At 25.1% G+C, this 12,774-nt stretch overlaps 3 protein-coding genes across 3 annotated transcripts; 1 reads left to right on the plus strand and 2 right to left on the minus strand.

Annotated features, from left to right (window-relative positions):
• Window positions 1–1,899: 1,899 nt before the first annotated feature.
• Window positions 1,900–4,801, minus strand: LOC140662834 (protein G12-like). The gene is made up of 3 exons (XM_072886488.1): window positions 3,871–4,801; window positions 2,352–3,032; window positions 1,900–2,240 (listed from the first exon to the last, which is right to left on the minus strand). Exons 2-3 carry the CDS (start codon window positions 3,030–3,032, stop codon window positions 2,184–2,186), a joined length of 738 nt encoding a protein of 245 aa, XP_072742589.1. The 5' UTR covers window positions 3,871–4,801; the 3' UTR covers window positions 1,900–2,183.
• Window positions 4,802–5,693: 892 nt separating this feature from the next.
• LOC140662835 (protein G12-like) lies at window positions 5,694–8,107 on the minus strand. The gene is made up of 2 exons (XM_072886489.1): window positions 8,038–8,107; window positions 5,694–6,661 (listed from the first exon to the last, which is right to left on the minus strand). The coding sequence occupies exons 1-2, from the start codon at window positions 8,038–8,040 to the stop codon at window positions 6,002–6,004; spliced, it is 663 nt and encodes a 220-aa protein (XP_072742590.1). The 5' UTR covers window positions 8,041–8,107; the 3' UTR covers window positions 5,694–6,001.
• A 1,407-nt stretch (window positions 8,108–9,514) lies between these two features.
• On the plus strand, window positions 9,515–12,352 carry LOC140662732 (uncharacterized). The gene is made up of 2 exons (XM_072886324.1): window positions 9,515–9,585; window positions 10,836–12,352. The coding sequence occupies exons 1-2, from the start codon at window positions 9,535–9,537 to the stop codon at window positions 12,237–12,239; spliced, it is 1,455 nt and encodes a 484-aa protein (XP_072742425.1). The 5' UTR covers window positions 9,515–9,534; the 3' UTR covers window positions 12,240–12,352.
• The last annotated feature ends 422 nt before the right edge of the window (window positions 12,353–12,774 follow it).

The raw sequence follows: 12,774 nt of genomic DNA on the forward strand, positions 1-12,774 counted from the left end.
ACAGAATAATGAGACGAATCAATTGGTGTAAAGAAAACACATAATTATGTTAAAGTAAAAATGTGTAACTGTTAGTTGCAAATTCAGATTTTTACTTTAACATAATTATGTGTTTTAATTATGCCAATTGATTTGTCTCGTTATTCTGTGCATAAAAGTATTAGAGTAAGATAATCAAAAAATGAATATTTTGTGAGATATTTTGTATTTTATATCAAAATACTTCAACTTTGAAGCCTTATAACTCAAAAAATACTTAATGAAAAATACTTTGTCATAAGTGTTTTGAAAAGCTCTCGAGACGAGCTACAAGAATATGTAAAAATATATAGGGTGTTCCATTTAAAAAACTTGAAGTGACCTTTACGTGACCTTCAAATCTGACTTTTTAAGGTCAAACTAATGGTACCATCTTATGGCCCCCTCGAAACCATACAACTTTTGTCTGAAACATTTTTTTCTCCTGGGCTTGGTTTTCGAGATATTCGACTGGATGGATTAAAATGGCCCACCCTGTATAATGGTTATAATACTGGAGCAATGGATAATTTTCCTCGATAATCTGCATCTTATCAATTGAATCTTAAAGAAAAAGATTATAAACAGATTTGATTCACTTTTTTGATAAATTTCATATAATAAAAAATTATTTAATTAATTACATATCATAAAAAGATAAAATATTTCAATCTATTTAATATTTTAAATCATATACGTGCATATTAATGTAGGAAATATTTTAGATCTATTATAGATTAAAAGAATTTCTTTTCTTTGGATCCCTTGATAAACAACAAACTCATTTAATTACGTATTTCTTATGTAATTAGATACTTATATTATGATTGGAATCTGAGGCAATTGTTTTTTCATTCATCGGAAATATTAAATATTTTAAAATCTTAAGTTTATTATATATAACATCATGCGCATTCTAGTTTCTATTAATTTTATAAATTTTTATCTTTTATTAAAATTACATAATTTTAAACGAAATATGTATGTTGCAATTCTATAAAATTAAAATAACATTGAAAATATTGAATTTTTTACTGTAATTTATCGATAATCACTTGAACAACAATCATGATTTTCTGGAACATTTTATGTCTCATCAAATGCTCTTATCATCATTTGCTCAGTAATTATCTTGCATATGAGATTATCATCACATATAAAAATTAATTTAAAATAAATTGAAATAAATTAAAAATATGTTTTATTTTTTTCAATAATTTATTATTGGAGTAAGGACATAATTTCACAAATATTTGTTTCAATTTTAAATCTCGCATTTATATTATCTATATAATCTTATCATTGTGAATTAAATAGAGAAGCGTGATTGAGTATATAAGCCAGCGATAGGAAAGTCTACCTTTTAAATCAAAAGTGGATCAGAACATTTAATATCATATAATAACATTCATTATCATAACAACAATCACAAAACTTTAAAGTTGAATATAAATTATGTCGATTACTTCATAAGGTATATTTTAATTATAGTTTACACATTTGTATAAATAAGGATTAGGCAATATTAAAGATGTTATCTTTTGCGTCTATTTGAGATAATATTGTGTCTATTTGAATAAATAAAACGTTTTGTTTTGTTTTATGAACTCTTTATTTATGTCATAGAAAATAACTAAAATAATTCATAATTTATATATATAAGTAATAAAAAAGTATTACTTTACGATAAAATCAATGAGGACTTTGGAAAGAGCAATGTCCAGACGCTCCTTGAAAATTCACCTCGTTTTTGTTAATCAAATGAGAAATTTAAACTTTTTTGATTCCAAATCAATTATATGTATCAATATTATATGAAAGTGGACCATCTTTCCGTTTCAGAAATAATTAACACAAAAGAACACATCCACGGATGACGCCAGTAATTTATTCAATTAAAAAATATTAAAAATTACAAAAATGTATTTTCATTCGGAATCCTCATTTTTTTTTCTGTAGAAAATTAATCTTATCTAAAGGTAATAAAATAAAATAAATATTCTGTACTATTTTTTTTATTTTTTTCAATTTTTTGTATCCCAACTTGAAATTTGAAAATATTTTCTACTTTGAGTAATACATATTCTTCCATATTAATTTGATGTAACATCTAGATATAATTAATAATTCGACCAAATTCACTTTTCTTGACATGTTATGTATTTTTATATTCTTGAAGAACTTTGACGCGATGCAATATGGTATGGAACTCGGGTATTAACCTAAAAATAATACATCTTGTATTTATTTTTCTTTGTATATATAATTTAATATAATTTCAATTATTCTTTTACTAAAATAAGATTTCAAAAATCCAAGATCTTGTTATCTACCGTACGAATAAAGTGGACATAATCTGTATGGTCCGGTACAGTAATGCCAAGAACGATGAACATGATGTCCGCTACGATTCTTGTATTTACTTCTTCACTCTTGAGGAAATTCAGAATGATCTGAAATGAGTCACTTTCATACAATTTGTTCACGATTTCCTGGAAATTATCAGACTTGAGTTGATTGACGAAGCGGACGAAAGCTGAAGATGTTTTCATCTTTTGCACGTAGATGCGAATGTAATCATCATAATGAAAAAGTATTTTGATATCTTTAAAAAGACCGGCAATTCCGCCGATGATCATTGTAGACTGCGCATCAGAAGGAGGTTCAAGTTCCTTGATACCAAGATTTTTGTTGATTCTGTTTATTAAGAAATAAATATCGATGCCTTCTTCATGAAGAAAGTTGAAAAAGTTGATCACTTCTGAGATAGCCTCAAACTCTACCATTAGATCTTTGAGAATGGATGAGGATACAAGATATTCAAAAGCTTCTTTTACTTCAGTATCTTCCGCTAAATAAGTCAAAACTACGTTTGAGATGTCTTGAGCGGGAACTAAGTCCAGAATATCCTGAATATCCTCATGAAGAGGACCTTTGCCGAAATCCGGAAACTGGTGAGCTTGGGCCAAGCCGATAATGGCTAAGATGGCAAATAGTGCTAATGTAGAGTTCATCTGCAAGAATATGTCCCATGTCGAATAAATTAATACTAAGTATTATAATATTTTTAATGCGATAACATAAGTATAATTCCAAACACATTAAAAAATATTATTTTGAAAAAAATATATTCAGTTTTTTCAATTACGATTAATTTGTATAAACTATTTGTGATTGATCAAATGTCAATAAAGAATTAATTATTATTATTTAAATGTAATGTTTTTTTTAAATATATATAAGTTACATTTTTAAAAATAAAATATTATTTCTCTCTATATCTTTTTTCATATTGGAAATTTTTATCCAAATATTCTTTTCTATTCTTCGCATATCCTAAAAAATTCTAATTTTATTTTCTATCAGTTATTAAAAATTACAAGTGTTAGAAAGAACACCACTTATAAGATCGGAAAACATAATTCTAAGGGAGTCAAGTAAGTATATATTATTAAAAATATATATTATATATTCAAAGTGTTATTCTAGAGTTTCTGCAAATAAAAATTGAAATAGTTAAAAAAATATGTAACAATAATAAAGTTTATATATTTCTTGCTTAATTTTAAGAATCTGCTAATTCTTAAAATATGCTATAACAAAATTATAAGTATTAGTTTGCAATTTAATTACAAAAGTGTATAATTTAGATTACAAAGTTATTGAAAAAGATAACACACTCTCTCTTTATCTCAATTGAATTTATACTAAAAAAGACTAACTCTATAAATTAATCATGAAATCTATAACTGAAATCAAAAGCAGTTCTTAAATATAAATAATTTTGACAATTACTTAATATAAAAAAATTTTACAAAAAACTTTTTAACACAAAAATTTTTCTCACTTTACCGTGACAGATGTGAATAATCACTGTGCATCACTGCGAGTCTGTAAATCATTATCGTATATTTATATGCTGGAAATATGTTTAGGTAAATCAGTTAAGAAAGATAAGATTACTTTGACATCTTTTAAGACATGTAAAAATTGTTTGATATGGCATTAAACATAAAAAAATCTAATACAATTTTATATTCAAATTTGCTTTTATATACGCTTTATTATTTAAAATAATTTTTTAAACTTTTCTATGCAAGATGTTTTTGTAAAAAGCTTTATTGCAGATTTATTAATTTACATGTAATATTGCATGTACAGCAAACTTTATATATTTTAATCTTTTAATATGGAAATGGTTTATTTTTAAATTGTAAAATCTACAATAAAATCATTGCTATTATTTAGCAATATAAGTCTGATACACTTTGTTAACAGAACTTTTTTATTTTTTCATTCTGATTATAAACTATTTAAATTATTTAAAACTTTGCCGTACAAAATTCTTTCTTTAATAGTGTAAGAAATCGTAATTGTAAGGAAATCAGTTTATGTTTTTAATTACGATTTGAATAATTATTTTTAATAACAGATTTATATTTTATTTCCATTAATTTTTAATGGTTGTTGAATAATTATCATAATTATAAGTTTTTAATGATTAGTTTATAAAGAAATATAAAATTATATAAGAAATAAGCCCTTTTCCAACGTATATACATATATTGTCTTAAATATTTTATTTGTATCCGATATAATAACAAACTTTTTTTTAACATATCTTTTGATACGGTATGTAAATCCACGATATCATAAAGAATCGACAAGAAGAAGAATGGTTTAGTTATAAACATATTTCAATCTGGTAAACTTTGTAAAGTGAAAAAGGGTTACTTTTTTCTACGAAAAAACTGTAATTGAAAATGAAGCTTGTGGACATCAAATCAACGTGTAAATTTATTAATTTAAAAAATCAAAAAATGTATATTGTATAAATATAAATGTATAAATATATATTATTAAATATGTGCATTTAATTAGAAGTTTTACATAAGATCTTTTACTAATTTCACTAATATCTTTATTTTTAACATATGTATATTTTTTAAATAAAGACAATTTTTATTTTATCTTTTTCTAAACAATATTTTCTATTTATATTTATGCTATTTGCGTTCAAATTGTTAACTTTAACAATTGGAAACAAAAGATTTTTATATATTACATAATCTCACATAGCGATGATAACTCGAGAGAAAATAATGTGTGCTATCATTGATAAACCACTCTCTTGTGACAGAGAAACAAGATAATGCTAATTTTGAAGTAGAAGTGAAAAGAAAGTAGTTGAAGAAGAAAGTTGTATCGAACAGAATATTGTGTAAAGTTTACTGTACTAAAGTTCATAGTTTATAGGTAGACAAAATGTTTGTTTTGTTCAACAAATTTAACTCTTTATTCATATTGTAGAAAATAAATAAAATAATTTATTAATTATAGACGCTAATAAATATATATTATACCACATACACACACACACACACACACACACACACACACACACACACACACACACACACACACACACACACACACACATATATATATATATATATATATATATATATATATATATATATATATATATATATAACATTATTATTAAAATTTATTGAATAAAATTGTTATTAATTATAAAAAAATTATTTAATTCAAAAATTTATATTTTTTTTTCAATAACGTTAACGTTAATATCGATATCAATGATATTAATATTACGGTACTGAAGTGGTAAATATTTAAAATATTACAATATAATGATTTTGAGAAAGAGATTTAAAAATACTGCGTGTTTATTTATAGATAGGTATATAGTCTTTATTGCCAATAGCCTTATAAAATGTTTGAATATAATATTTTATCCAGCTTTTGTAAAAATATTCTGAGTCTTGAATTCCTTAAGAGCTTTGATAGCGCATAACTGATCATAAAAATATACTGTAAACAAGTATGTAAGAACGTTTTGTACTTTTTTTCGTTTATGTAAGAGTAAGCAATATCTCATTGTATTCTCTTATCGATATAAGTTCTAGAAAGTCCAAAGACTCGTCATCTACCGTACGCTCACGATAGGCATAATATACTATGGTACAGTGATGCCAAGAACAATATACATGATATCCTCTACAATTTGTGTATTTACTCCGCTGACCTTAAGACCGTTTGAAATAATCTGGAAAGATTCAATTTTGTAAACTTTGTTGACAATTTGCTGGAAATTATTGGACTTAAGTTGATTGATATATCTGACAAAAGCCGGAGAGGTTTTTAGTTTCTGCACATAAATGTGGATAAAGTCGTCGAAAGGAAGCACGTTGCTAATATCTTTAAAAATTCCGGCAATTCCACCGGTCCTCTTCTTGTTTGTAGAATACGCATGAGAAATGGATGGTGGTTCAAGTTCCTTGATGCCAAGCGCTCTGTTAATTTCGTTTATTAAGAAGTAAATATCAATTCCTTCCTTTTGCAAATAGTTAAAAAGATTGATCACTTCAGGAATAGCCTCGAAATCTACCATCAAGTCTTCAATTATAGTTGTGGTTAAGATATATTCAATAACAGCTATTATTTCAGGATCCTCTAAGTAGTCCAGACAAATGTTATTAATTTCTTCAGCAGGTATTAAGTCTAGAATATCCTGAAAATCCTCATGAAGAGAACCTTTGCCGAAATCCGGAACTTGATGAGCTTGGCCTAGGCCAATAGTAGCCAAGGTAGCAAGTAACATTAACGTGAATTTCATCTGTAAATATAACATACCTGTAGGTCATAAATTAATATTAATTGTGAGTGTTAATAATTTTATATCATAACATTTTATTTTGATGAATATTATAATATTTTATTTATTTATGTGTGTAAATACACATCATATTAAAAATATTTCTAAAACTTATACTAATTTTTTCGATTACAATTGATTCATATAAAAGGATGAATGGCGATAAGATTCCAAATCAACTTCAAAATAATGCTTTTTCTTAAATATGCAAATTGATTTTTTTTCATATATTTTATAATTAATAAATATAGAAGATATGGAGTTTTAAAAAACAAAATATATTTTTTTTTATTTCAGTATTATTTACATTAAGAAATATTTAATTAGATTTGAAATACTTAAACCGTTAAAAATCACAAATAATATTTCTTTAGCATGTGGTCACAATTTTTTCATAGAGCACGTTCTACAAGATTTTTACATGTACCATAAAGATTTTACATGTAATGTAAGACTACATAAGACACAACATACAAGTAAAATTAGTAGTAGTAGGTACTAGAATACTCGAGTAAAAAATAAACTTTAATAAAATGTACCCTACTGTACAAGATATTCTATTTTATGTTTTGTTGCACGAGTGTTATTTAAAGATAAGCTATCTTATTTTTGTTTCAATATAACCTTTGAATCACCATTTAATTCTTTTTTAATGATTGCTAAATAATGTAAATATTTTCTACAATATAATTTATACATTTATTAACGTTACTAATAATATTATCAATTTATAACAAAAAAATTACTGACAAACTGATCAAGGCTCTTATTTATTCTTTACGATTATACCTGGTATAAAATAAATAACAAAGAGATAATTATTGTAATACTATTAATTATAGACAATAAAATACTATTAATTACACATTATAATGTTTATTTATATGCATTATTTTATTTATATGCATAAAATTAAAGCATTTTTCTATAACTATATGCAAATTATATAAGAAAAACATATTATTTTTTTACCTTATTATATCTTTTATCAATTTTGAAAAACATTAACGAATAAAACAATTATTTTATTTTTTTTAATGGCAGGCAAACATACACGTACTTTCTGAATTACTTATATCTTTCCAAACATATAAATTACTAATTAATAGTTCTATAAAATCAATTGCAAAGTTATTTGAAAAATTCTGTTTAATCAAATTTATATTAAAGAAATATTTTGTGCCTGACTACAGATTGGTCCTAGAATTTAAAATTAAAACAAAAAACTGCATACGTAATTTTGTTTAAATTTAAGTTTAGCGCTCTTTATTTAAATTTAATACTTAAATAAATATAATTTTCAAAGAAATGTGGATAAAGATTTTCCCTTTACTTACCATGACAGCTGTGAACGATATTCGTGTATGGATGTCTCGTAAAGTTATACATACATTGAAGAATATAACATCATGCTAGATTGATTATATTTAATAAATTACTTTAAAAAATGAATTAGATAAGATTATTTTGCTGATATCAATTTCTGAAAAAAATCTGTAAAGATTATTTGATAAATCATTGAATATGACAAAGTCAATGAAATGTATTGTTTATATTATCTCTTCTGTTTCTCTGTTTCCTATCTAGACGGATTTTTCACATTTAAAGCAACATGTTTTATCAAATTCTATTTATAAAAAAAGTCAACTATTTTAGCATCGTTTTATTAATATAATTTAACATATGTACATTATGTTTCATACATTTTATTCTTTCATAATAATATGAGAATAGTTTATTTTAAAATTTGGTCAAATCGCCAATAGAAATATTTCTACTATTTAACAATAAGCCAGATACTTTTTAACAGAAGTTTTTTACTTTACATTATAATAATTAATTATTTTATATTTTGCAACGTCAAATTCTATATATTTATTAATAATACAAATAATTGTACATTATAAGTAAATCAGATCAGACATTTTTAATTATGTGTCAAATTAATATTTAAAATATTAGAAATTACATTTTATTTTTATTATTTTTAATAATTGTTCTAGTTTATAGATAAATATATTCCAAGAAATAATTCGTTTTTTAATAAATTATCTGAGATAATGTGTTTGTGTGCTAACGTATACAATAACGAGAAATAAAGAAGTCGATATTAGTGATAAATTGTCTTAAGTACATGTTCCGGGATGTGAAATGAAATCGACGACATAATCAATATCGAGGAAAAGGAAGAATGATTATCGATGTATTTAATTCCGTGAAGTTCATAATGTTCAATATAATAAATAAAAATATTATACTATGAAAAACACGTAATCTACGATTTGAAGATATCGAGTATTGAGTAAGATAAATATCATTAATAACAAGATATCAAACAAATCAAAGTGATAAAACAATTTATTAAAAATGATTACATTGTAAGAAACAGGCATTTAAGATAGAATTATCAAAGTTTTGATCATAACTTATGTCAAAAAATAAATGACTAATCATTATAAAATGTAAGAATTGTCAAACAAAATGTATAAAATATATTGTAGTCAAACTAATTTCTAAAAATTTAAAATTGATTATTTTATTAAAACACGTAAAGAGTATGCACAGCTGTTAAGTAAAGCTGTAAATAAATTTACATATGAGTAAATTCTTAACATGTCTATTATAATACAAACAAATAAAATACATTCATAAGCCTTATTTAGTTTGTTATTATTTGATATATTACATATATATAGAGAAAATAAATAATAAACTTTCGTATATTTATGTTAAAAAACTTATCAAATAATCCTTAGTTTTTTCTCACGTATCAATACATCGATTTGATCGCAATCTTATCTACTCTTTTATGTAACTTGATATTAGGTATATAAATGTACGATTATTATTCACGGATCTCAAAGCGCATTCACACAGCTATCATGGTAAGTAAAGAACCTGTCTTTACTTTCTTAAAAATTTTACTTAACTTATTTTTACAAGATTGTTGCTCCTAATTTCAGTTATTTTATAAATAATTTAGAGAGTCAGTTTTTTCTTCTTTAGTAAAAATTTAATGAATGAATGCCAATTTTTTTATTAACTTGTTAACAATGAATAATATTTGTAATTTTATTTATAATGTTTGTATGTCTATATATATTTGTGATTTATTTTTTTTAATTAATATTTTCTTTTCAAGTAAAATCTATTAAATACTAATCAATCAATTACATAATGGGTAAGAAAAATCTTATACAGATATATGTCATATAAAACACATATTAAATGTTACATACACACATATTTATTAAATATTATATATATACATATAGAGTTTCTCAGAGTTTAATAAACTTCTAGAATATATTCTACAGATCCTTTTAAGCAAAAAAATTTATATACGCTAGATCAATTCAGTTAGATCAATTATCGAGATGTAGACAATTTTATAATATTGTAATAAACAAAAAGTACATTTATAATTTTTACATGAATATTATTCTCTAAAGCTGAATCATATTGTAAAAAGAATGTGATTTTACTTGATATTTTGAAACAGTCTATTATCCAAAAATGTATCCAGATATTTATAATAGTAATATATAGGATTATGAGTGCAGAAACCTTAATCATTCAAACGCCAATGTTTTAATGTCAAATTAAAAGTTAAATATTTCATGACACACTGCGTATCTAATGAAAGTACTTTTAGTGAAGCAGGGACCAAACTTTATGTTATTGACAAAAATTAAATTCTTCATATCTTGATAACAGAGCTGATCTATAGTGTATATATAAACTTTTTTGCCTTCTGGAACACTTTTTCAGAAGTTTATTAATTAAATCCCGAAACACTCTATAGATATATAAAGTTATATACATAAATACATATGTTACATATTTCTATTTTAAGGATCTACTATAGCTTACAAAAATTTCTAAATTGTTGTTAGGTGGAAAATCAATTTATGCTATTTGCATATAATTAAATATAATTTAACTTATAGATAATTATTATCTTCTTTTCTCCAATAGTTTATTAATGTTTTCGCATAATTAAATATATATGAAAAAATACATTTATTTTTTCAAAATAATACTTTTGTTTAATATACATAATATTTGCATATATTAAAATATGTTATATTTAAACATTACACATTTATTAAATACACTGTTATAATATTTGCAGATGAAATTCACATTGGCGCTATTTGCCGTTTTGGCCATCATCGGCCTGGGCCAATCTCACCAGTTCCCAGATTTTGGCAAAGGTGCTCTTCATGAAGATATTCAAGATATTCTCGATTTAGTTCCTGGACCAGAAATTAATGCAGTTGCTGTGGATTACATAAAAAATGATGCAGAAGTACAAGAAGTCATTAATATTCTTCGAACCACAGATTTACTCAGAAACCTAGTAATAGATATCGAGGCTATTGATGAAGTAATCAATCTTCTTGATTATCTGCAAAAAGAAGGCATTGAAAGCTACTATTTAATAAATGAGGTTAATAAAGCCCTCAAAATTAAGGAACTCGTACCTCCAACACCAACACCAACACCAACACCAACACCAACACCAACACCAACACCAACACCAACATCAACACCAACACCAACACCAACACCAACTACACAAACACCAACCACACCTACATCTAAATCTACACCTGAACTTACATCTACTACATCTAAATCTTTCTTTTACACGTATAATATAATCAAACAAAAAACCGGTGGGCTCTCAGGACTTATCAAAGACATCAAGGGTCTCTTTGATTATGAGGCTTTTATTAATCTATACGTGAAGAAGCTGAGACACTCTGTAGCCTTCAACGATTTGCTTTACGAACTTAGAAGCGGCAAGTTACAACAGATTGTTAACAAGCTTTTCGGAAAAAAGTCCGTCCAGACCATTCTTCAAGGCCTCGAGAAGAGAAATGTGAATCTGAAAATCGTAGCAGATGTTTTGTACCTTGTTTTTGATGTTACTTTACCAAACAAACCTAAATTACTAGAAAATGAGTTTCAAGACTTTATCAATCTTCTCCCATTAGAAAAAATTGTTGATGTAACAATTAAGTATCTAAACGAAGATAAACAAGTACAGAACGCTATTCTCTTCTTGTTCAATAAAGATTTCCATGACTTGCTACGCGCTGTCGAAGCTCTTAAGGAACATCAGGCTTTCGTAGTATTCTTCCAAGAAAAGGTTGGACTCCCTATTATTGACCAAATTCAGGCATTCCACAAGGCCATTGGTATGGAAGAATATGTGCCCCCTAAAATAGAAAGTTTTCTCAAATCTCAAATTAAAGTGCAAGAGGTCGGCGATGGAATGAAAGGATTACTCAAGGATATTTATTCTTTTTTACCTTTGGAAAAGATCGATGCTCTTTTTGCGGATAAAATGAAGAATTCCCCCGTCTATATTAAATTCGTCGAACAGGTTACATCCCCGGAGATGGTAACGATCGTTACGAATCTGGTTGCTCAACCGGCCTATAAGGATTTTATCACGAAAAGCAACGACCAAGGATTGGACTTTGAGGAAGTGACAAGAGTTAATAACAGAATATTTGGCTTTAAATAGACATGAAAAACTATTTAACATTTTAAACGTTTACCATTCGCAATGTATGCAAGCTAGTTGTACTGATGTAATAATATAATAATCTAAGATAAAAATCCTTGAATTCAATTATATATTGCTTCTGTGTAATTAATAATCAATTTATTGTTCCTTGTAATCAAATCCTTATTTTATTCGTTTTCTCTTGTTTTCCTTTACAACATAAGTAATAATATAAATAAGTCAATCAAAGAAAACAAACATTTATATCCTGCCGACTTATCAATCAATTATAGTTATAGTTAATATTTATAATGCATGTGTATATTATAGAAACTATATGTTAGTTTTTAACGTAATAAATAAATATACGTATTAATTTCTAATTATTAAAGATAATAATAATTATATGTACAAATGTGCAGTGTTTGACAGTAATCTGAGCCCTGTGTTTAAAAAAAATTTAGGCTATTTTATAAATCAGAAAATAAAACAATTTTTAAAACCTACTAATATATATCATGTTAAAGTTGAAACTTCAAAACTATAAAATGTT

This window comes from Anoplolepis gracilipes, chromosome 2, assembly GCF_047496725.1.
Source record: "Anoplolepis gracilipes chromosome 2, ASM4749672v1, whole genome shotgun sequence".
NCBI lineage: Eukaryota > Metazoa > Arthropoda > Insecta > Hymenoptera > Formicidae > Anoplolepis > Anoplolepis gracilipes.